Source organism: Polyergus mexicanus, unplaced genomic scaffold, assembly GCF_030449975.1.
Source record: "Polyergus mexicanus isolate NDT 795.1 unplaced genomic scaffold, iyPolMexi1.0 SCAF_19, whole genome shotgun sequence".
Taxonomy (NCBI): domain Eukaryota; kingdom Metazoa; phylum Arthropoda; class Insecta; order Hymenoptera; family Formicidae; genus Polyergus; species Polyergus mexicanus.
In genome coordinates, this window is record NW_027223339.1 from 2,531,428 (window position 1) to 2,555,760 (window position 24,333).

The window sequence follows — 24,333 nt, forward strand, 5'->3', positions numbered from 1 at the left end:
ATTATTGTGTATAATACATATTATGAAATATGAATATCATGAAAGATTATAATTATATGTAACATTGAACTTTTTTAAAATTAAAATAACATTTCCTATTTTATTGTTATTAGTTTTACTTCTACACATTAACAGACAACTTAGTTTAATGGCAGTTCAATAGAAAGAGTTTTTTTAATCTAATAATAGAAATCTATCATTTTATATAATTCGCGTACCACGCACGAATAAACTTATATATGACTCCGTTATACATAATCCAATGAAGAGAACCGAAGGAACTGAGGGTTGCTATATATCGTAAAGGCTAAGTCGATGACAGGTCGCGCATCTCGAAAGCAGGGAGACCTCGAATGACGGTGGAAACTTTTCGCGTTATTTCTTTATTTCTCCCGCGATCGTCATTTCGCCAAATGACTACGTTGCATACTACGCACGTTGCTGCAATCATTGAACAAGTAAAACTTTTATCGGCGGTTTCCACTGACCGCTTCTTGTTCCTGCACCCGGATAATAGCGAGTACCCAAGCGAGGGGTAATAAATATTAATATTTAAGAAGCACTTTGCGATTGTCTATTGTAGCGACGTCGATGATTCGCGAAATTTATTAGCGAGCGAAAGTATATTGTCAAGGAAACTTTTTCTGAAGCTTGCACATCCTCGATATCCTGCAATTTTATATTTTTTTATTATACGTTCGTATACTTACGAATATCATCGAAGTAAAATATTAATTAAAAATAGAATAATAATAATAATTCTTGTATAATATACGTCGATCAAATAATCGTGTGTGTGTTAATAACATTTTTCTTATTTAATTATTATTATATATAAACATACACAAATTGTTATTGCTATTATTCTTAGCATCTTTATAACTACAGTTACATAGAAAAAAAGTTATAAAAGATATTAAACGATTTTAATATATTTCATGTTTAAAGCAAATTTTCTTTTCTTCATAATAGAATTTTTTTCAAGATTAAAAGAAAATGACGACAATCTTATCGATTTGTTTCTTGCGTAATTGTAAATGAAAGAAAAGATAGGTCACTATTCGCGTGCGTATATGAAGAGTCCTTATTATTGATACGACGGGGTGAACTCACGTCGTGGGGTTTCACGTACGCCGGCCGATTATATGCCCCTTTATTCTTCTTTGCGTTGCGGGGGCATGTCATTTGCGGGTGTAGGGATGGGCGCAAGTGGGAGGCGACGAAAAAAAATAGCTTTATGTCACGAGGGATCATTACAGACTTTTTTTTTCTTCTAGAGGGGTCGCAAAGTGGCAGGGTCAGGGATGACCCCTGACCTTGCGCACAGTGCATAATGGTCGTTTGCGACGATCGTGTGCAATGAAACTCGTACTGAATCGTATATTATGCGTATAAAAGAACACGGCTTCATTGTCATCATTTTAGAGAAAAATCATGTATATCGTATGCGTGCGCGTAAATAAAATCGCAGCGGATATAATTATCTTCTCGAACGCAATAAACAGAAATTTATTCATTATGTACAATATATATGATATTTTGTTCAGGATGTTTTACGAATCCTTAACATGTATGATACAAGGTATCGATTTCAGAGTTATAACATATATGTGGTGGATTCGACGAATTGAAATTAAAAAATCTAAATAGATAAGAAAATTTAAATATTTAAATTCAACAATTCACAGATTCTATTTCAACAAATTTTAATGGCAAACATATCTATTATTGAAGTAAGAGAGAATTAAGAAAATAGTTAAAGATAATATCTCTTATCACGTTTTATTAAAATAAATGGCTAGTGTAAAAAAAAAAAAAAAATGTACTAGATACGGATTGTCTTGTGTAAGACACTAGAACCTGGTACAGGCCGATGAAATGAAATACAGCTGAAAAGTTTCGTAGCTTGTTTTCCAACGCTTGCGCTTGTTTAAATTTCTTTTCTTCTCGTTGTTCGAGCGTGTTAACGATGCTTTCTGCTCGAGACGTTTATTCCCGGACGATTTAATCCCGGAACCTAAGCCGGCGTGCCTCGCCGTGACATTTCGGTACACGTGTCAGAGTCGAGACAACGGATTCGCGATAGTCACGGAAGAGCATCCGAAGGAGACGCGGGGGCGGAGGACGAAGGCGATGCGGAAGAGGCGGATAGCCGGTTTCGATCGGATGTCGTTTTCACGCTCGGCGCTGTCTTCTCGAACTGTGGCACATTGTTTAGTCGATACGTCACTCTCGCGCGGATCGTCGCGCACCGAACACCAAGATTCGCAATTCCCCGAAAGGTGCAGCTGCATCTTTTCGCGCGCGTTTTCTCCCTTCGTCTTCGATTTCGTATTCGCGACCGATCGACGGCGGGGACTTCAAAGCGAGGACGTCTCATTATCGTATTCTCCTTCTTCCTCGATACCATCCCCGCTTGGCGACCATCTGACTTTTCGCCCCGTTTCTCCAGTTTGTCGAGGAACTTACTCCTATACGATGGGATACCGTGACCGGGCGATAATGACGCTGGGTGTAATTGGATGCCCGTCAAGCACGATAACTATTTGAAATATCGTGCGAAATACGAGTTCACGGATAGTCGCCTCGGGTGGTACATAATACGGTCATAGAATGTCACTATTGAATTTTCGCTATGATGGACAATGATATATAGGAGATACAACTATATTAAATTGTATAAATATACAATTATCTCTTTGTGGTTATATAAAATAATATAACCATGAAAAGTAAGGATTTTACAAAACATTTTATTATTCAACAATTGTTGAATATTTTTTTATCGAGTCATTTAATATGTAATTAATAATAATGATGAAAAATTTTTAATTAATATATTTCGCGATAGATTTTGTTTGTCGTATAATAATCCTAATTGAAATAAAAGTAACCGAATATTGGATGTGCAAGTTAAGTACAATATATTAAATTGTATAGGCGTAACGTTGGCGTATCTGGAAAAATCGATTCGTAAGCAGGCATATAAATCATTGAAGAGCAACCAAACGATATAAGTTCTGTGTCCATAGAAGTAGTCCGTTTATAACTATTGATTATGCTATGTTTATCCCTTTCAGCCCCCCCCCCTCCCCCCTTTCCTCCTCTCCCATCTCGCATAGACGCGCACAACCGATTCTTCATTATAATCATTTATTTATTTAAACTACATTTTGTTATAGCAAAGTGTCTATTCCGCATGAAATAAATATTTTTCTCTTAATTTAGAAAATATCCAAATTTTCAAATATTTATTATTGAAATTTTGATAATTTCGTGAGATTTCGATAAATTTCAGATTTTAGCTGAAAGTGTATCAAATCGATTCGAACAAACTATTTTTTAACATATCATTCACAAATATGTAACTTAATAATATTGATAATCTTAATAAGTGTATAAAAAGAACAATAGATACAGAGAGAAAGAGAGATATGTCTGTTTTCAGTTAGATGTAGGAGCCTCATCTTTTCCAAAGCTTATGTTAGAAAACACCCTCTAATTGCGCGAACGCGTGCAAATCAAGAATCGCGATGCGTTCATTCGCATCGAAGGGTGAATCGTGCTCGAATAGAGAATCAGAAAGATGTATATACCGATCATAGTCGAAAAAGAGACTTAAAATTAATACCAGTTTTCAGTTATCTTGAAAAAGAAAATGATAGGCGGGGATTTGATTCGAAGTTAGGACTAATTTTGCAGACAATAAAAAAGCTGCTGCGTTTAGGAGAGAAGGTAGATAAAAAAACAGTTCATGTACGGTTTGAAGGGGCTAGAAAAAGTGATCAGGATGCTGGGACCGGAGACGATGTTGGATTTGGCGGACGTCCATGAAAACGAATTACAGCGATTTAAAGTTTCACCTTTTTCTTGCCGAGACCACCTTTCCCCCGGTCCTGACCACCCTTCTACTTTCTTTTCCCTCACGACCGTTTTCCGTGCTCATTCCGCGCGGCCCTCCGATCAGCGGGGTTGTTTCGAAGATGACAAGCGAAAAGAAAATATATATATATATATATATTTCCTTTCCTTTATATATATATATATATACAGAGAGACAAATTCGCATCGTCGGGCGTGAAAAGTTTTCTTTCGAACCCCGCGGGGCGCGCCAGGTGGCATGTCGTTTGTCGTAATGCGAACTTTTACAAAGCATACTGTAAATTCTTTTCATTGTAGAATATTTCGCGGCGTATATTCTGCGTTCGGTAAAGTTTTTCACATAATCATTGATCACTTTGATAAAATTCAATGTCCGATAGACCCACGTAGGAAAGGCGCGTTGTCGGTGAAGTTAACATGTGTACTACTTAAAATTTCAAGCGATTGTTGAATTATCATTAAATTATTTTGATTCCACAATTACAGTTGGTTTATTAAATTCTTTATCAAAGGAAAAATGTATATCGTAATATATATAATACATGTATAAAATAACTGCCATTAATTATGCGTTATTTATCGTAAGACAGAGAGTCTGCATTTTATTATTTATGCACAGAATAAAATATGAATCACACGTGTTTATCAACCTTAGTCATATGTCTCGTATAGTTACGTAAACCCGCTTTAACCGCATTACGTCGTGGCTCTATCGGGCGGGAATTGGATACATTGATAACTTTGAATAATATTTATCGTACTGACCTGTTGACGGCCAGGACGCGACTGAGGTTGGGAGAGAGCCTGGCCTGCATGGTCTACTTGCACCGCTGAAACTGTAACGAGTATTTGGCATTTTATTCCATTGCGCTAGGCTTTGATATATTTTTGTATTTTTTTTTCTTTTTTTACGGAAATGATACTCGCGGATGGAATTGAGGGCGGGGATCGGAAGCGGTTGGATCGACATTTCAATGACAGAATCACGCATTGCCAAGGAACTCTACTTGGACTTGGAAGCAGGTCGAAGAGCTTCGCGGAATGTCGTCGTCCGATCGACAACATGGTTTGTTCTCTGTGTTCTTTTTTTTTCTTTTTTTTTATTTTTCCGATTTATACTCTGAAGAAACGGAATTACAGGCCAAACTCTCTCTCTCCGCCTCGACCATCATCACCTCCAACATCAATGCGTAGAATTCTTTCAACCTTATTCTGATCATCATCGTAAGCAACGGTCTCTACTTGTGGCTACTACTATTATAAGTTGTAGCAACGCTGATACGCAATTTCGTTTATTTATTAGCGTATATATTTCACTGAAAAGCTTGCACGCGAGGAGAAATACTTGCACAAGCAAGACTATATTACTGAGATTGAGAAATCTCGTATCTTACATAGTATATAATTTTAAAAAATTGACGAATATCCCAAATAAAGTTATGCCACGAGAAAAAGGTATTTAGAATCTGAAATTGAAATTTTATTAATCCACACATTTTTGAAAATACACATTTGTCTGTTGGCGTAGCTTAGTGCCTTTAAATATATATTTGTCATCGTCGCAGCGTTGCTACGCGCTTAAATAGATAATATGGATATTGAACGTCAAGCATCGTTTTCAACGTCCTCCATGCATTAACATTAGATATCAACTATGTTGCAAGCAGTGAAGTGAATATAAAGTTCTTCGTTATAACGCTTAAATATGACCGAAGAGCGCTGACAAATAAATCGCAGATTTGTTAGAATCTCCGATTTTTACAGAACGATCGCCTTCGATTGTTAGCGATCGGCCTTCTCTTTATGCAGACACTTTTATCCTTCGACTCCGAAACAAGAAATGCATTGCCTCGCCGGAATGGCAACACTGTAGTTAAGTATCTGCATGCAACGATCTAACGTATAATTAAGACGTAGCACGAAGTACATGTATAAAGTTCGCCGTTCGATGTATCGTATAAAATCTTTTTTTTTATAATGAGCAGCGCGCCATACATTTCTGTTTCAAATCCAATGTTTTATCTATCCGATACGTTAGAAATTACAACATCTAAAGAGATATATTATTTATTTAAAAAAAATGATAATAATTTTTTTCCTTCTAGTTTAAATTTTTTTTTTTTTTTTTTTTTTCGTTTTTTTCTTAAACCGTAAAGATATTATTAAAAATGTATGAAAAGTAGATTTTGAAAATGGATTTTTGAAGAAGAAAGCAGCACGTTATCGCGGGGAATAGCTTTAGCTTTTACAATTTTTTACAAGTTTAATGATCATAATTATTGGAATAGTTTTGCAACTTTTTTTTGCAAAAATCTGGTTAGATTCTTTCAATTTTCAATTTTCCGTTCTCCTTTATTCCAAGCAGATTCAACAAGAGCGATTCGACGGTACGAAAGTGGGGTGCGCGAGGAGAGACAAAGAGAGCATTAGAAATGACTCTTGTATAGCACGCGGCGGGATGATCTCGCGATGGAATTTGGTTAAACAGTCGTCGACGACGGTCGGGCTCGGGTGCTTAATAAAAATCGAAGTCGTTCGTTGCGGTCCTCTGGTCCCCCTGCCCTCCCCCACTCCCCCCCCCGCCCCCTCACACGTTCTGCGGTCAAGAGGCGAAGCCAACTTGGGGCGCGCACTGCTCTCTCTCTCTCTCTCTCTCTCTCTGCTTGTACTCGTCTGCGCGTTCTCGCACACATGCTGTAAAATACGTGTCTCTCGATTTCGCACGTGTGCCCACCTACACAAACGCGCTCACGCTCTCGTCTATCCCCGTATAGTTGTGTGCGCGCGTGCACGTATGTATAGATGTGTGTGTGCGCGCGCGCGCGGGTTGGCCACGAGTACGGTAGCGATACGTTTCTCCGACAAATAAATAAAACGAAACCGTAAGCGAGGGAATAAAATGTGATTTACAACGGTGGAAAGACAATGGCCGAGGCTCCGCACGATAATGTATGCGGATGGCGCGGACTGGTACCCGGGGATACTGACTTCTGATTGGTCGTGCCCCGACGCCACCGCTACAACGGAAAGCGATAAATAACTGCGAGCAGATAAAACCTTTCTTTCTCTCTGCCTTCGGGCTTTAGCCTGGGCGCTCTCGGCATCGAGCTTAGCACTTGCTCGAGGCGTGCTTCTATCTTTCTTTCTCCTTTTCTGCAACCCGTACCGCCAGAACGTTCGTCCGTCTCCCTCTTTTCCTACTTCTTCCTTTCCTCGTATGTTCGTTGTTTCTCGCGGCTCACTTCCATGAAGCGATTTCGAATCGTAAGGACCATCCAGGACCATCTCGCACAATTGCTACCACTGTATAATAGTTCGCGTCTCTTTTCTTCCGACTTTCCCCTTTCTCTTCCTATTCTTGTTCTGTCCAGGACCAAGTTTTTTTTAAAGAGTCACATTTTCTTCGTCTTGACAGATAAGAGAATTTCCCCAAGTAACGCGCGAAATCTAAATACTTTATTAGTTGAAATATTTGTCAAATATATTTGAAGAAGAAACAGGTTGGTTAAATCTTATATTGCGCAAAGAGAAAATTACGAATAATAATTTGTTACGACATATTTATATCGTTATTCCATCGATGGCTGAAAACGCTAAGCAAGTTTCCACCATGTTATTCGTCATGTAACACCTCGAGATAATTTTGTAAGATATTTAACGATTTTCTCGACGCTCAGCCGATCCCGCTTGATGAGGTTTCATCCTTCGCTTCGAGCCGTATTATCACCGGCGCCCCGAGTTTACCGTGAGCTAAGAGGGTGCTACATCGAAAACGGACGGCGATGTAAATTTTTCCCCGCCGCTGGCACCGGGGTGTCGGAAACAATGAAGGGCGATGTTACCCCAAGACGATCGATCGCTTATGGGGTTTGGCGCGGTGACTGAAGTTCAAGGGGAAGTTTGGTCGAAGGGCTGGCCGAGAAAGAGAGATAGAAAGAGAGAGAGAGAGAGATGCCTGGCTTTACAGAAATATTATATTCTCCCCCTGCGACAGCTTGTTAAAAAATATCTAACGACGGATCTCTCCGCGCGTCCGGAACACAATCTTCGTAAAAGCCCGTCTTCTAATTCACAACGCCGTCATTATCGCAAGGAATAATCTCTCTGGATATTATAAATATATGAGTTTTACATTATTTTGAAAAAGTCGACCTGAAGTAGATCGAATTTCATTCGCAGTGACAAATGCAAAAAAGAAAAGGATATTACGCAAATATTCATGGATATTATTGAATTTTTGATGATGCGCCTGGAATTTACATTTTTCAATATGATCGTTCTTTCTATCGAGGTGGAAAATTTTGTCATTATTATACGAAATACTAATTTCGATATGTAATCCTCGCAAACCTGAAATAATTGTATCTACGGCGTGGCACATATCGCCTCATCTGCAATTCTTATGGTTTTTCTGCCGTAATAATAGATCTCAATACCATTCATATTTGTTTGGAAAAAAGAACATTACCAATACTAGAGGAAATTCGTCAATCGTGATTGACTGTTGGCAGTGTACTTCGGAAATGCTTGCCAACAAGTTTTCTTCAACGGATGCATTTAATTAAAAATCCAGAACCATTTCATTTGTCGATATGTAAAGGGAGTGAATGACGTAGCGAAAGTATAAAATATGTTGCACAAACCGCTCGGACGAATTGGAGAGGGATGGTATTGAGAGATGCAATTATTTAAAACAGCAATTACGAAAATGAAAGAGTAGATTGGATAGCTCTGCCATCTCTCGCTCGAGAACGAAGAATATTCGGTTGGTCCTGCCAGGCGGAAAAACTCTCTAAAAGGCTTTCCTTCCGGGCCGACAGGCAGCAATGCCAGTCCAAAAATCAAACGCGCTCGCTATTTCCCGCTTGCGATTCGTAATCCCGACGATTTTATTTGTACGCTCGGCTTTTTGTGAGATTTTCCTCGCAGCCTTTTCCGCGGGGAAATTAGCGTAACGAACGTGTTGTATTTTCACACTTGAAAGCGATAGACGGGGAAAATAAATTTCTTAAAATTAAATCTACGTTTCTAACTTTTATCGTAAATCTAAAATTGTATAAATGTGTCTAAGTTCCTTTTTTTTTTAATATAAAGATGTTTTTGGATATATATATTTAGCTATATATTTTTTAAATTTTAAATAAAAATTTGTTCTTGCGCGAGTAGAGGAGCAATGCAACCAATTGATCGGTTTCGAGGGTAAGGATAGAAAAACGAACGCTGTGATCTATTCGATAACAAAGGGTGCTGCGAATAACGAGAATTAATCCCGCAGGAAAACCCTTCGATTGGATCTACATACTTTAAAATTTACGAGCTCGCCGATCATCCCTTCCCCCATATTTGCTATTCATAAAATCTATCCGACACTTCGTCGCTGCATGAAAAATATGAATAACCCATAGCTGTAATCGACTTGGTATTACAAAAATAATTTATTGAAAGACTGTGGAAAAAAAATATTTCTGTTAGAATCCTATAATGTCGTAGAGGATGTCTGTATTTTTCTAAAGAATCTAGCGTGTCTGGTGAAGGTATAAATTAGCCTAGATAATTTTGTGCATTCAAATAATCTATTATATAATATCTCTGCATATTATTTTTCTTGACATTTAATATTTTAACGCGCACGCGACCGAATACAAACCATGCTAACCGCGAATGATAATAATAATAATGATTATTAAAAATTACTGGGATATTATGTTTAAAACTGCGTTGTCACGAAAGTCAATGTGCGATGATGACTAACGGATCTTACACAAATACGGATAAATATCGCCTGTAAATGGCAATTGGCGGCGATTCTACAACGTCGCACAATGGCACACATGTACATACAATGTGTTTTCGAAATAATGGAATCGTCGGGTAATCACGTGCGTTCCCGTGCCGCACGGTCAACTCTCCACACGGCCATATTGCTCCGCGCGCTAAATCATATTAGGTTTATTGTCGCGACATGATCGATGAACGACGTCGCTTGGCGATTACGCAGATTATGTCGAGGATCTCTATATTTGCTCACATGCGCCAGCATAGCCGTAGGTAAAATCTACGCCCGGCCCCACCCTGCCCAAATCGGTACTCACGAAGGTAAATCCTGGACGTCCCTTCGCAAGGACCCTCTTGAAAATTCACCGTCGTCTTTTGTGTCCGTCGCGACGTCGAAAGAACTACTTTCGACGGGGACATTTGTTATTGGCTCGGATGATCGATTGCCTCTCCTCGATAATAGTCCGTTTATGTTAAAAGCGAAAGGAAAATATGCGCGCGGGGGAAAACTGTGCAAGGTCACGGCGAATCGGACATCGGACATCGCCGGATTTAGCTCGTAAAATCTTAATAAATTTATGCGATCGATTTATGATAGTCACTTTAATAATAAAAATGTCGGATTAATGTAATAATAATTTTTTCAAAGTTATTTCTGGAAGAATTCAATTACATATAAAATATACAACATCGTTAAATATGTAATTACATTTATTGGCCATTTAACTTTTTTACAATACGAACATCATTTTTCGCGTATCATTTAATACTTATTCCCGAGTAGAAGTATACCCGATGTACTATAAGGCCCTGATAAGGTTTTCTTCGGGTCTACTCTAGTAGGGTTGGCCCGAATAGGGCATGAACAGGATCATTTTTTTTTTTTTTTTTTTTTTTTTACTAGCTAACAAAGTCATTTTGGTCGGGATTTAATAAGGACCCTCTCAGGAATGCCTTAATGTGAATATAAAACTTCATTAAAGTATCTCAGATGTTATCTCGCATTTAAAAAAAAAAGATATTGTTTTACCATCGAAAAGAGATATTCAAGACTCTGTAATATTTAATAATGTGAAGGATTGAAACAATGCGCGCCAAAAACGTTGTAACACGATATAGAGTAATACCTTTTAATACTTTGTTTATGTTTGTTCCGTTTTATTACATTTATAAAATATATTATATCAATATGCTAGATTATATAAATATATATAAACTTTATCAAAATTATTTGTATTACATTCTCTTGCGTTATATAATTAATAAACTTATATCTCATAATCACCCGATAAGAGTTTCGATTAAATAAATTAGATTTCCGATAAGATCCTCAGATCAATTCTCGATAGGGGCATTGCGTTACCGAACATCTCAGGTCCTGATCGGGTGATACTCATCAGGACCCGATCACTAATTAAGATTTGCCTGATCAATTCCTAATCGGGGTCATAGTATTATTTCCACTCGGGTTAATTCAATAAACAAAGATCATAATGTCTTTTAAATATAATTTAATTTCGAGCAGTTTATTTTTATTACATAAAATAATTTTACTGCATATCAAAGTACAAGATTTTTTTTTTTTTATATTGCAAGAATCTTTTAATTTAAAAAATTCGTACATGCGTAATAAATTAATCCCGTTTAGCATAAATTAGATTTGACAAATTCGAGCAAGTTTGTGTCCATGCAAACAGAATATATACGAGATTTGCGAGTATTCATCTCGACCAAACCCCAGGCTAACTTTCTACCCTGTTAAGTGTCTCTTTTACGCGGGACGCAATCTTTCCATTTCTTATTCTCTTCTTCGCGGTTAGCCGGTCGCACGGGAGAACAAGCTGTTACGCCCGAGGTAACGGAGAGCCCTTCTTAAAAGAGGGGCAGCCCGTATCGCGAGTTTAATATTAGAAGGTCTCTCTTCACCCCTCTTTCAAGCAAGATACGGCGTGGTTTTTCGTGCACCCTGTCTGGATCCCTCAATCCCTCCCCTCCCCGCGAAACCCGCGCCGCTATGTTCCTCGCGACTGGCTTCGAATTTTAATAACTCCGGGAATGCTCAGAATCCAATAATGTCCTCTCGTCCTCTCACTCTCTCTCTCTCTCTCTCTCTCCCTCCCTCCCTCTTTTGCTCTCTTTCGTTCTTTTTCGTTGTAGACACGTAGTGTTGCACACACACACGCGCGCGCACATATACGTATGCAGTTTCGTTTATGCGGCTTACATACGGAAGAGCCAGGCTCGCGCGATCGTCCGCCTTATCCGCTTCTGAAATTCCGCCCCCGCGGACTCGCGATCCCGTGTCCTGTCTGATCTGCCGCCTAGCCGTCGGCAACGCTCCTGGAAATCTCATATTCAGGAATGACGACGCGAATTCACCTCCCTCCCCTCGCCCAATCCCCGGTGCGCTGTCCTGTCCGGGATATTCCTATCTCTACCCCTCGAAATATCCTGCATGTACCCGCGATGATTATGAATACGCCTTCGTGCTCGGACGACGTACGTAATCGGGGACGTGAAGTTTTACGAAAAGCCGAGTGAGTTCTAGGGATTGATATTGTAAATGAAATGGAAATTGGAGGTGGCTTAGTATCCGTAAAATATTATAACTGCTTCAATTGTGACGTCGACAAGATGGATGCTTAATTGAATTTAGGAATGATTATATAGGTTTCCAGTTAACTACTCAGAAATTCAACAATTTTGTAAATTGAAGTAAAGTACAATATATTTTAGATCTTTGAAAAGATTGTTTATGATATATAAAATACTAATTATTTTTTGCGATATATATATATATATATATATATATATGAAGCATGGTAATGAAATAATGCAAATTTACATAAAACATTGATTTCATAAAATTTTGAATGTATTAGAGTTTCCGTGGATTATCTACGCGGACGCGATATTTATTATGTTTAATAATTATAAATATCTACTTTACAATATTTCGTAATTGTTTGAAATAAAGTACAATACTTTTACATTACCATCGGACTTTTCGATCGACTGCCTTTAATTTTACCCACTATCGTCTTTTCGTTCTTTCTCCCTTCACGAATTTCAAGACCGTTTCCCTTCTGACCTAGGTGAAATCCATCTGGGATCTCTGGATATACCTGCGGCGATGGATCTCCGCGACTGGGTCCGCGACGTATAGGGACGCTTCCCCATGTCACGGAACGCGAGAACGGGGAATGGAGATCGAAAAAAAAAGGAGAAAACTCTTTTCCAACGCCGAAGTGGTTGGAGAACGGCTGAAGGGATGAGCTTCGAGGAATAAGGTAAGGATAATCGAAGCAATCGAACGCGGTGCCGTTCGTGGGAGACGAGGGCGTTGGGCCGCGAAATGAATTCCGCCCCTCGACAGAGGGGGTGGAAAAAAAGGAGAGCGCCCGTCGCGACCGTTCGCATACTCGCGTGCGACGCTGCACGTACACGCGAGAAGCACACCACCAGTCTCGCTTGTGAAGGTGGCCGGGGCTGCCGGGAGAATGATAACGTCGAGTTAGAAACGAAGATTTGTGAATACATTAGAGAAAATGCGTGGAGGAAGGATCGTGCAAAGGGAGGATTCCGAGGAATAGCGGGGTGGTGCTTCTTCGTTCTCGGAGGAAAATGCTCCGGAATCCTCCTCCGCATCCGCGCTCGGATATTTATCTTCCACCGATCGCACTAGGGTCGCGTCCCTGGAAAGTCAACGAACTTTGTTCTCTCTCTCTCTCTCTCTCTCTCTCTCTCTCTCTCTCTCTCTCTCTCTCTTTCTCGGCTCGAGAATTGCGAGCAGTGTAATTTTTTTTGTCAACGACTTCTCGCTCTCGGGCTTCCCTGCGGGATTTCGAGTCTCCAGTCTTTCTACCGCCCTTCTATCGAATGCCCTCGCGATCTGGCGCAATTCCCGATTTCTTTTTAAGTATAATTCTGACGAACGATCGATGTTCGAATTTATTACATTTTATCACTTTAGCAATCCGGCGTCTTTAATTTTCTTTCGAGAAAAAAATGTCATTGCTATTTATTTAATTTTTTCAATATATATGATATTTTTAACAATTTAATGGGATGACGTTTAAAAGATAATAATTAAAGATTCGCCAATAATATATTTCGCAATTGGAATTATTCAATATCTTATATTTAGAAAAAAAAAAAAATATGTACGATATTGCGAAAGATCTTACCGATGGCCTTTCCTGGTAACAACAAAGGATTGGAGCTTGCATCTGATAAGAGGTCCCGATTACGGTGCCGGGGTACCGTCCGTCCTGCGTGAATTATTGCTCGCGTAATCAGCGATCGGTGCGCTTAAAGAGCACCAAATCTCGCGACAGTGATAAAAAGAGCCGTCGGTATTACGAAGGTGGAGACACCGTTTCGGGCCGCGCGTTCCTTTTCTCGCTCTCCGCTCCGATCCGCCCGCGTGTTCCTCCTCTCGCTCGTTTTCTCTCCCGGCGAGAGACTGATGGCGGTTTATATTACGCGGATTCATATTACCACCAATTAAACTCCTATACTACCTCGGGCCCGTGGTGTTCATACGTTATACTGGGGGATGCGAGACGTTGGTACCTGGTACATGGCTATATATGCGGCCACGAGATCTTATATAGGGTGATGAAAAAAACTTGTTTCGGTCGAATCAATAAAAATATAGAAGCCGCGATATAATTGTCGCTATGCTATATAATTTTTATATTTTTATCGTATCGACAAGAGTCAAGTCCTTATATATACAGTTATTAATATTATTATTTCTTTTCTGGATACGGATAATGAATCTTTAGAATAAATTATATTCATTAGAAAATAATTGTTCCTCCCGTTATATCGATAGATTAAAGTAAATTCGAGAAAGTGGCATTTATCATGATTACGCAGGAAGATTCTGATCGCGGGAGTTGGTATTTCTTTATATATCTATTTCTTTTTATATGAAGCATTGACTGTCTGATTAACAACGTGTCAAGCGTTTCCACTTTATCACGATAGCCATTATCGCCCCTAAGGATAACATTTGCTCCTTCGTAAACGGCTTGGTGACCTTTGCGTGCAACGGTCTGTCTTGCGAAAAGTCCCTGGGCGAGGTGACTCGCAATTAGAGGTAAAAGTCATGGTGCCCAGAACGAGCGGAGCATGAAACGTCGGAACGATTGGTGAGGCGGGACAGAGTCACGTAGAATTAATGACGATTTCGATCGTCGGTATTGGCGATGATCTACGGTATATCGGGATGAAAGAAAGATCGAGGCTTCGTCAAACACTGCGATTCATTCCATTCTGGATGAAATGAGTTCGATGATTGACACGAATCAAGCTACGATTACTTATCTCGCACGATTGACACATTAATTCGGCACATTAAATCGCCGATAGAGTCTCATTTTTATAAATGTACACGTACTTGTGCGCTACATTACGCTTGCTTACATTGGAACATAAAATTTATCTAATTTTTTGTGGAACATTAAGAAAAATATCTTTATATATGTCTTTTTAATAACATCGAATACAATACAAGAATATAAAAACAATAAAACAATATAAGTATAGTACAATTATAGTTATATAATTATAGTACAATTTAATATGAAGACAGAATATAGAAATACTTAATATGAAGTACTTGTTTTTTAATATATTTTATTTTTATTTTATTTTTATACTTCTAAATATCTTGTATTTTTACTTTTCAATATATCTCTTTATATCTCGCCAGTTAGATGAAGCCCGTTTTAGATGATCTAAAATTCGCGACAGAATTCGAAAAAGATCTGTATAATTTTATGCGTCGCATATTATAATATATATATGTATGTATCTTGAAATACGTATTTAATATATATCTACATGAATTTTTTTATTTTCATATGTTTTATGTATTATATACGCGGCAAGTAAAATGATAAATAGAATTTTGTTCCGAATTTTATTATGAATCGTCTAAAGCGGATTTAAAACCTTCCGGTTAATTTGACGAATTATAAAGAGGAATCGAGATACGAAGAAGCGGCAGGAATAAATCGTGACTCTTTCTCGGAGCACCCGGTATATACGAATGCAAGGATACCTCCGCGAGAAAGGAGACATTAATATTAAGCGTCCCCACTCGAACCGCGGCAAGATCGCCGATAAGGTTTTTATAGTGCAGCCGGGTGGTAGACTCGTGCACTGCCAAATCACGCGTTCCTCCACCTTATACCGAAATTCATCGCGACTGGAATTATCACCGAGATTTAAAGGGAAAATATCATTTTTAATCGATATATACGCGCCAAAGAATATTACAAGAAATTTAATAAGAAAATAGCGTACAATAAAAAAGAATAAAAAATCAGTAATATTGAACACTCAGTGCGTGATAGAAAATATAGTTTTATAAAAATATACTCTAATTGCTTCCTTGAAACCTTCGACAATCGCCTGCCTGAGAGATAGACTCGTATTATTAATAATTCGTGTTGAAATTGATAATAATAAGCTCAATAAAGCAATTATATATATATATATATTTAAGTTCTTAGAACTAATCAATGTTTTTACAATTTGCTGTTTAATAAATCTTCATTATTCTGATATGTTTTTGCGATATGAATATGTTTGAAAAATTTATATATACAGAATATGAAACGTATCCACGTGGACCCGTACGATATTCTTCGTAATGACTTTTATCTAAAATTAGCAAATTGGATACAATGGACTCCAGAACGGCACCTAAGACAGTGAAGTCCTCTACCCGTGTTCTCAGAACTCATTTCAATGCCTTGGTATAATTCTGTGCCAAAGATATTTCGACTGACTGGCGACTCCTTTCGCGCGGTGCATTCGAAATTTTCGATATTACACGCATGTTGAACTGACCGCAAGGTGAATCCGATATACAATACATATAATTGCTTAAAAGTATATCTCGCTCTAATTCTCATGAAAATTCGATTGCATATCTATGCAAATTAAATTAAGTCTAGTTTAAATTCTAGTCTAAAGAAAAAACACTGAAGAAATAAATTTTTAACACTATCATTGTATTCATGTAATCTCGGAATTTAATTATATAATTTAAATTATAATATAATTTTTTTTCTTGCTAAAAGCCGGTTAAGACTAGCGTTAGCTAGTTAGAAAAATGCGATATTAAGGTATATAACAAGATATATTTTATTATTCTACAGAAAATTATAAAAATTAAATACTTGCAAACAACATATATTTTTAATGGTATTCGTGGGTGTTAATTATATCGAATAAAAATTTATATATGATTGATTGTGTGTGAACGCGGTCGTGAGTTCAACGTTTCATCGATGCGCCAGTTAGGAAGCGAATGGCAATGACTGGGTGATGCGGGAATTCAGCAACGGTTAGCCCGGAGCTCCTTCGGGATTGTAAGTTCACTGGCATTGGGATTATCGTGAGGGCAACGATACGTGCGAATCACGTCGCGAGTCGCGGCCTCTTTCGTGACCGATGCTCGTGAATGCCGATGGGCGTATTCGTGTGTACGTCAGAAGGGAAGGATCGATCCTGAGGAGGATCGAGGAGCCGGGGCGTTCGTACGGAGGCCAGCGGTAGCGGTTTTCTCTCCTGTGGCGATTAACATGCCATTATGACGAAACCGCACATTAAATACCGGTTGCGAGGGAATTAAATAACGATTGAAAGGCGCGTTTATTATCGTCCCGCGAAAGTGAAGAATCACGGTCTAGAATTCTGTCAATCCAGCGATACTTCATCCTCTTAATCGAGAAAAGAGAATGCGTGATTCTTCTGCTCGAATGGCAACGCTGAAATCACTGTTGCAATTAGGAATCTTAATGGAAAGTCTAATCGCTCGAATTTATCTACAATATGATATTTGTTTGTGTTCTTAATAAAATTTAATTGATAAATAATATTTAATGTGTAATCTACATTACGGATAATTATTTATTTACATTAACTTGTGATTTTGCGTATCGTTTTATATAATTATCTTATTATTATTTTATAATATGATGATTCGGTTATTAATATAAGTGCAGCAGAATTCTGTTATACAATACATATATAACAGCAAATATTGAAAAATCGAGTAACGTAAAAAAAATTCCAATCTCTCAGCTTTAGGGGAAGCGGCGCCACATCTTGCATGCCGAGAATATTTGCGGATTGTTCTTTTCTCGTTTCCACAAGCATCTCGCACTATCGAATCGAAACTCTCATCATCCTACGTAGAAAAGTAAGGGTTGGGGAGGGGAGGGGGAGGGGGAGAGTAACTTTTAATTCGTCTGCCAAGTTTCCTCGATTGTAAACTCAGCGGCCGCGGCTTGTTTAGCTTTCGTGGGGACCAAGGCGAGATAAATAAGAAGACGAAGCGTCGGCGAGGAAAAGAAAAGGAGGATGAGGGAGGAGAGATGGCGGGGAATAGCGGTGGTCTAGAGGAGGGAAAGGGGACAGGCGAGTGGCGGGCAAGTGCCCCCTTTGTAGTCGGTGGGTGATAATTTTTAATCAGTGCGTCGTAGCTCTGCCGTGAAGGAACCCCGCTCCTTTGTGCGCCTTTTGCGAGGAACTAAGGCATGAAAGGGAAGATATTGACCAAGGATCGCAAGGCGGAAGGACAATAGTTTCGGGATAATTGGAAGAGGCCGGGGGTTCTGGATCGGCGGGCACATAATCGCGTAACCCTGATTTTCAATAGGATCTTTTTGCGCGGGTCTGGCGACCGCGCTCTTCTTTGCCGCATTATCGGTAGTGGAAGATTGTATTGTAATGGAAGAGATGTTTTTTTTTTTTTTTTTTTTTTATAAGTACATTCGTCTCCCAAACCATATGTATGATAATAATAACGCTCGCATATAAATTCTGTTACATGAATCTATTTTCATGTGCGCGTTGATGTTTTTAAAGAACAATCGCGCTTGATGGATTTGTGATAAATCAAATATACAAAATTATTATAATATTACATTATTATAATATTTCATGCCTCGTTCATATCCATCACTGGTCGGGTGTTCTATATATGGCGTGGGTGGAGGGACCCCAGGTATACGTGTTTGCGTATAAAGGGAATACATCGGGCGGTATGTTGGGACGAGAGGAGAAAGAGGACAGAGAGAGAAAGAGAGAGAGAGAAGCAGCGGTGCATTCCAAGACCCATTCAGACAGCTATGCTCGACGTTGTCAGACATGTTCACAGACAGACAGGCAGACGCCCGGGCGAACCTTTTCTCAATCAGGCCAATGCATTTTAAGTTAATTGTCCCGCGCTCTCCGTATCCCGTCATTATTCTTTTCGTCTCGTTAAGACACGCCGTTTGGAACAATAGTCGTGGCAAGAGACAGCAAAGTCCGCGCTCGGTTCTATTTTCTTTGGACACCTCTTATCGTTCAGAAGCGATCAGCGGTTTTTTCTAACTTAGTAAAAAAAAAAAAAAAAAAAAAAAAAAAAAAAAAAAAAAAAAAGCGCGAAAAGATGAACGATATGTAAATAATACTATATTATCAATCGATTAATTCTTATTCTTTTTCGATCTCTATTCAGTTCCTCTAGATTTCCATCAAGCAAAAACTAAATTTCAATATACATATACATATGCATTAGTAGTCACGAAAGCTCGGCGTAATTCACTCTCATGATGTATTTCCTGCGATAAATCACACGCAAAAGCTTAATTGCGCAACAGCGATTATCGCGAATGAAAAGTATGATTTGTAATATACAGTTTCGTTGACAATAGATATATTTATTGTATTATAGTTTTTCTTAAGTTTAAATAATTTAAACTAAAAATTATAATATTTTCTTTCATAAGTTATCATACACGCGAAATAGTGTCAGTGCTAATAAACAATATGAATCTAATCTAATCCGTGCCGTCTTCAGCGGATTGACCTCATCGTCGTTGTATCGCGAAACCTCCGCGATATTAGATCCCAGGTAGGAAGAAGCCAGCGAGAAAAGGAGACGGGGGGACGTATTACAAAGGTAGAGAGACGGACCAGACGTCTCTCTCGCATACCGTCAATATCTCCGCACGAAGTCCTTAGTGATCGTTGGACAGCTACGGCGATGACGCGACACTACCGGAGTTAAGTGGCGAAACGCGCGGGTAAAAAGCCGTATGAAAAACTGAGGGTGAAGCGGCTGAAACAAAGGAGGTGCGGAGGTGTGACGAAACGACGAGGGGTTTGGAGGGGGGGGGAGGGAAGCTCGAGAAAGGAGGGGAGAGACAAGGACAAAGAAAGGAGGAGGTGAGACGAGACGAGATCTCTCGCAACCGCGTTCCTCTCTTCCTCATCGTTCGTCCTGTCGTTCGTCGAACGCGACGATCCTTCAAAAAATTCATTCCCTACTATACGGTCGTCGCGCACAGTCCACAGTCCCCTCTTTCTCTATCTGATGTGATTTCCTACCTAATGGTCTCGACGCGCTCGACGACGAGGAGAAAAACAGGAGGCCCGCGATCGCGTCGCTAGCTCTTTTTCGTTTAAATTCGATTGCGCCAAGGACGACGCGATCGGATGCGATTTTCATTCATCAAATTTCCGACAGAGCTAAAGTATCTCTTATGCTGCGGAACGCGTTCGATATTAATCGATATCATTGCTGATTAACAAATAAATTAGAAATTGGAAGTAAAAAAAAAGATTGGGAATAAGAAAAGAATTAAAAAAAAAAAATTGAAAATAAAAGAGAGAAAAAAATTACTTTCTCCCTTTATACGACATTTCGCTTTGCGTTAATATCAAGGGAGCTTGGATGAATATTTCAAGCAATTGTGAAATAAATATAAATGAAGATAATTTGCCATCTCGGATAACCCAAGAAATTATTTTGGTACGTGTATATGTAACGTTTTCTCATCGATTGCATGAGGAAACTCGATCAGAGTCGGTGAAGATTATTGGAGCGGGCCGACGTGGGTCGGGATAAAAATTATTTTTCGCCTTGATTGAGATCTCCTGGGAGCAGGTCCGTGAGATCGCGATACGTGCGTGTGCGCGGCGGTACGGGAATCTCTTGCCTTATGAAATATCAATGGCTTATTACTAATGTAATCTTTCGCTCAATGCTCGATGATTGCTGGACATACAGATCCTGTTATACCATATCTGTTACATTCGCTACGACATCACTCTAGAATCTAAGAATACTTCGCTTGTCCGCGTAGCTAGGCCAGCTGATCAAAATTAAAGATTCTTTTCTCTTAATAAATAAAAAAATAATGATGAAAATAAAATGTTTCTAAAATAAAGCTATCGATAATGTTTATTTGTTTAGAATAAAAAAAAAAGATAATATTATTATTTTTATAATTGTTATTTTATTTTATTTTAAATAATAGAGAAAGCGAGATATATATATATATATTGTATATATATTCGGATATAAATCTCTATAAAAGAATTCCCAGAAAGAGATGCAAATAGATCTCGAGCGCTACAAAGATGAGAGCGATCGAAGGTGGAAACTAAATTCCTAGACATCGGCGAATAAATGTGTGTAAACGTGACACGGACAGGACGAAGAGAATGACACGGATGGCTTCGTGTACGAGGGTGGAAAAAAGTAATCGAAATAAATCCTAGAGACGAGGTCGCGGGCAGACTTGCATGCCAAGCGGCCATTTTTAAAACTCCGCCGGGAAAATAAGAAAAACTCATCAAGTAGGGATGATTGCCGTTCCATCCACCCCCGACAGCGAGCCACCGAGCAACCCTCCTAACCCACGGGAGCCACCTCCAGCCCTATACTACTACCACTACTCCACCCGGCAATAATCTAGGCTCCCTTATAAGTTTGGAGGAATTCGCCTACGGGTTATTGTCCAAGTATCTTCCCGCTGACGTTCAATAATCGAAGAATCCCAAGGAACAATATTAAGGATGTTCTCGCTTTCATGTTACAATCTTTACTGAAGAAATTTGACGAATTGTTGTTAGAAAGTTCGTAACAAATATTCTCCGTTTCAATACCATTTATTAGAATAATATTAATTTTGACATGTATGGTATTGTGTGTGAAGCGCAATGCACAGTGAAATACATACAAGTTATTATGTATTGACGTCTCAACTTAAAAAAAAAAAAAATTCGTTTTTAAATAATCGGTTTCTCTAAATAATACGCCTTTGACATTTCGTTAACAAATTTTGACAATTTGCTTAGATTTTTAATGTAAATTGCAAAAGAAATATATATATATATATATATATTACTCATACGCATAATAAACAATATTACAGCAGAAGAAGAATTGCGGGATGACAGATTTCTGTATTCGCTCCTACAAAATTCGTACATCGTAGTTTCGTATGCGCTCAAGGCGATGGTTCATTCCTACGTGACTTTTCGTAGAATTCAGAATTTTCTGCGACGATCAAGGAATATTTTTATGAGCACGGCGCGGGTACACGTAAAGTGTATGTATGTGTGTCTGAGTGTGTATATATATATATATATATATGTCTCATGTAATACGAGACACGGCAGCGGCGGCGGCGGCAGCGACGGTGCACGACCTCGATACGAGCTAATTTCGAATTCGAGCCCCTTTCCCACTGTCGTCCTACCTGAGTGAGTACGCTGCGCGTAGTCCGCTCTCTCGGAGAAAAATCTCATTTTCTTCGCCCTAAGGGCTCCCCCAAGAGCCACCGCCTCGCGCGATCCTGCGCGAGCGCCCGCGAGCCCGGCCAATATTTGCCTAAGGAAATTCAGAAAAGTTTACACACGAGCCCCGGAGCCGGCTGCCTTCCAAGTCGGGGTTTTTCTTCAAGTCAATTTTCTTTCTCCCTCGTATCCCCTCCCCCCGCGCGCACCGCTCACCAAGCCGCCCTTCTTAATAATATCCTCGCGCGAGAAGACTAGCGAGGAGGCTACGCGAAACGCAAACGCGCGTAAGAAATTGATAGCGAGATATATTATCTTCCATTATGGCGAGCAGGCAGTATCTATCTCGCAAGCGATACAAAATATCGTAGATGGATTGAAAAATATTATATTTTGCGGATAATGTGTGTTTAATGAGAATATTCAGACAGGTTTTTTTTTAATAAATATTTGTTCGAATTAAACTTTAACACAGAATTTGAGCTACATTTTTCATCGGAATTTTGCAAAAAAATTGAACCGATTCATACTCGAATATTCAGACTTAAATATCTTCTGTAATATTTTATACGTATTTTATATAAATAAAGGGACATGTACACTAAAATTATCGTGATTCCAATTCGTATTGTCCGTGCGAATGTATTTTCTCTACGTCGTATGAATCAATATGTAATTGTTAAACTGGATACAGAGTCTCTTGCAGTAAAATGGAATCGTTAAAGGCATTAGTTTGGAAAAGAGGGTACGTGTCAGGGGGGTCTTATCGCGTGAAGCGTCTTCGTGTCCGCGCGGGGCCGAATGAGACGTCCCTTTTTCGGAGGAGCATCCTAGAGGACGATCGTAAAAGCGGCACGTAAAAGCACCAACCATCTCCCTCTCCCCCATCCTTTCTCCGCCACGGTTCTCCCTTTGACATTTACGGGATAATCGCACGCGACGAGAGTCACCCGGTCCGCATGTTTTACGCGGTGTTCACGAGCGGAAATTCTTTCTCGTGGCGCTTCGCGGTCGTCGTGGTCGTCGACAAAAAGCACAATTATTGCCGCATTACGTTCCCGGGGTTGTCGTCATTCTCTTTTTTGCAGCACTCGCGCGCATAAGAGCCGCTTCGAAGCGCCTTCGCGTCGAACGAACTCGAGAAGTGACGATTGCGCGAGATAAACTCGCCTCTTTTTATGGCGTTTTACGGGTGTCCTTCTTACTTTGTGTATCTTACGCCCGGATACTAACATTGAATCCTGTTTTATACCGCTGGTACATCCGCGCCCATAATTGACGAACAAGCTCGAGAGAGCCGGTCGCAGTGCTTATCGTTTGTAACGAACTAATGATTATCGTGTGGTTATCGGGAATTTTGCCGAGAGAAATTTTATACTTCGATTTTTTTTCGCAATAAAAGATCTACCTGAAATGGATCTCTTAAACAAGAATTTTAACTCGTAAATTTAACGTTACTTCACGCTTATTTGATGAACGTTCGTCTAAACAGAATGATGATTAACGGGACAATTTTTTACAATTCGCCATTGCAAATTTCTTACTTTCCGATTAAGAAACTTTCCTTGCTCCGTCAGTGCGTAACAATGTCGCGGCGATAGCATCGAACCAGATAAATCCCTTTTCTGGTCCACGATTCTCTATAGACCGGAAAAAGAAGTTTGCATCAGTCCTCGTCCAAGGTAGGAACTTGGGGGGGGGGGGGATTTGAATACGATCGATTCCCAATAAATAAGGATTCTCGTGATAATGGCGCTCGTTCCTCCACGTGGAAAGCCGAACGAGGGCGACGCGACGATGGGAACGGAGGGGGTGTGGGCTTCCTATCTGTAAAAGATAACGAGACAGCTCTTGGCGGGGCGGTAGTTGGGTTGGGGCTTCGTTAGACTCGTTCAGAGCTCCTCTCGGGGTTCTTCAAACCTTATTCCGTCGACTTGCATAAAAACGACGATAGAAAAAGGGATTCCTTCTACGGTATATATATTAAAAATTCTTAAAAAATAAAATCTTTTTTTTTTTTTAAACAACGTCTAAATAGCATTATATATACCACATCAATTTTTCAATATGCGAAGTAGG

At 39.3% G+C, this 24,333-nt stretch overlaps 1 protein-coding gene and 1 long non-coding RNA gene across 20 annotated transcripts in view; one reads left to right on the forward strand and one right to left on the reverse strand.

The window, feature by feature from the left end:
• Positions 1–24,333, forward strand: part of LOC138941438 (uncharacterized) — a 116,012-nt gene that overhangs the window by 63,248 nt on the left and 28,431 nt on the right. Inside the window, exon 4 of the long non-coding RNA XR_011448168.1 lies at positions 12,753–12,947. This is a non-coding gene — a long non-coding RNA (uncharacterized lncRNA). The remainder of the gene's footprint in view (positions 1–12,752; positions 12,948–24,333) is intronic.
• Zfh2 (Zn finger homeodomain 2) overlaps positions 1–24,333 on the reverse strand; it is a 313,903-nt gene that overhangs the window by 20,280 nt on the left and 269,290 nt on the right. For 2 of the 19 annotated variants that reach the window (XM_070311102.1, XM_070311103.1), the window contains exon 9: positions 4,648–4,718. The exons of 16 other annotated variants lie outside the window; for them this stretch is intronic. In XM_070311102.1, the coding sequence (XP_070167203.1) occupies positions 4,648–4,718 (71 nt within the window). Of the gene's footprint in view, positions 1–4,017; positions 4,719–24,333 lie in introns of those variants that run through there. One more of the 19 variants, XM_070311100.1, reaches the window with a different exon arrangement.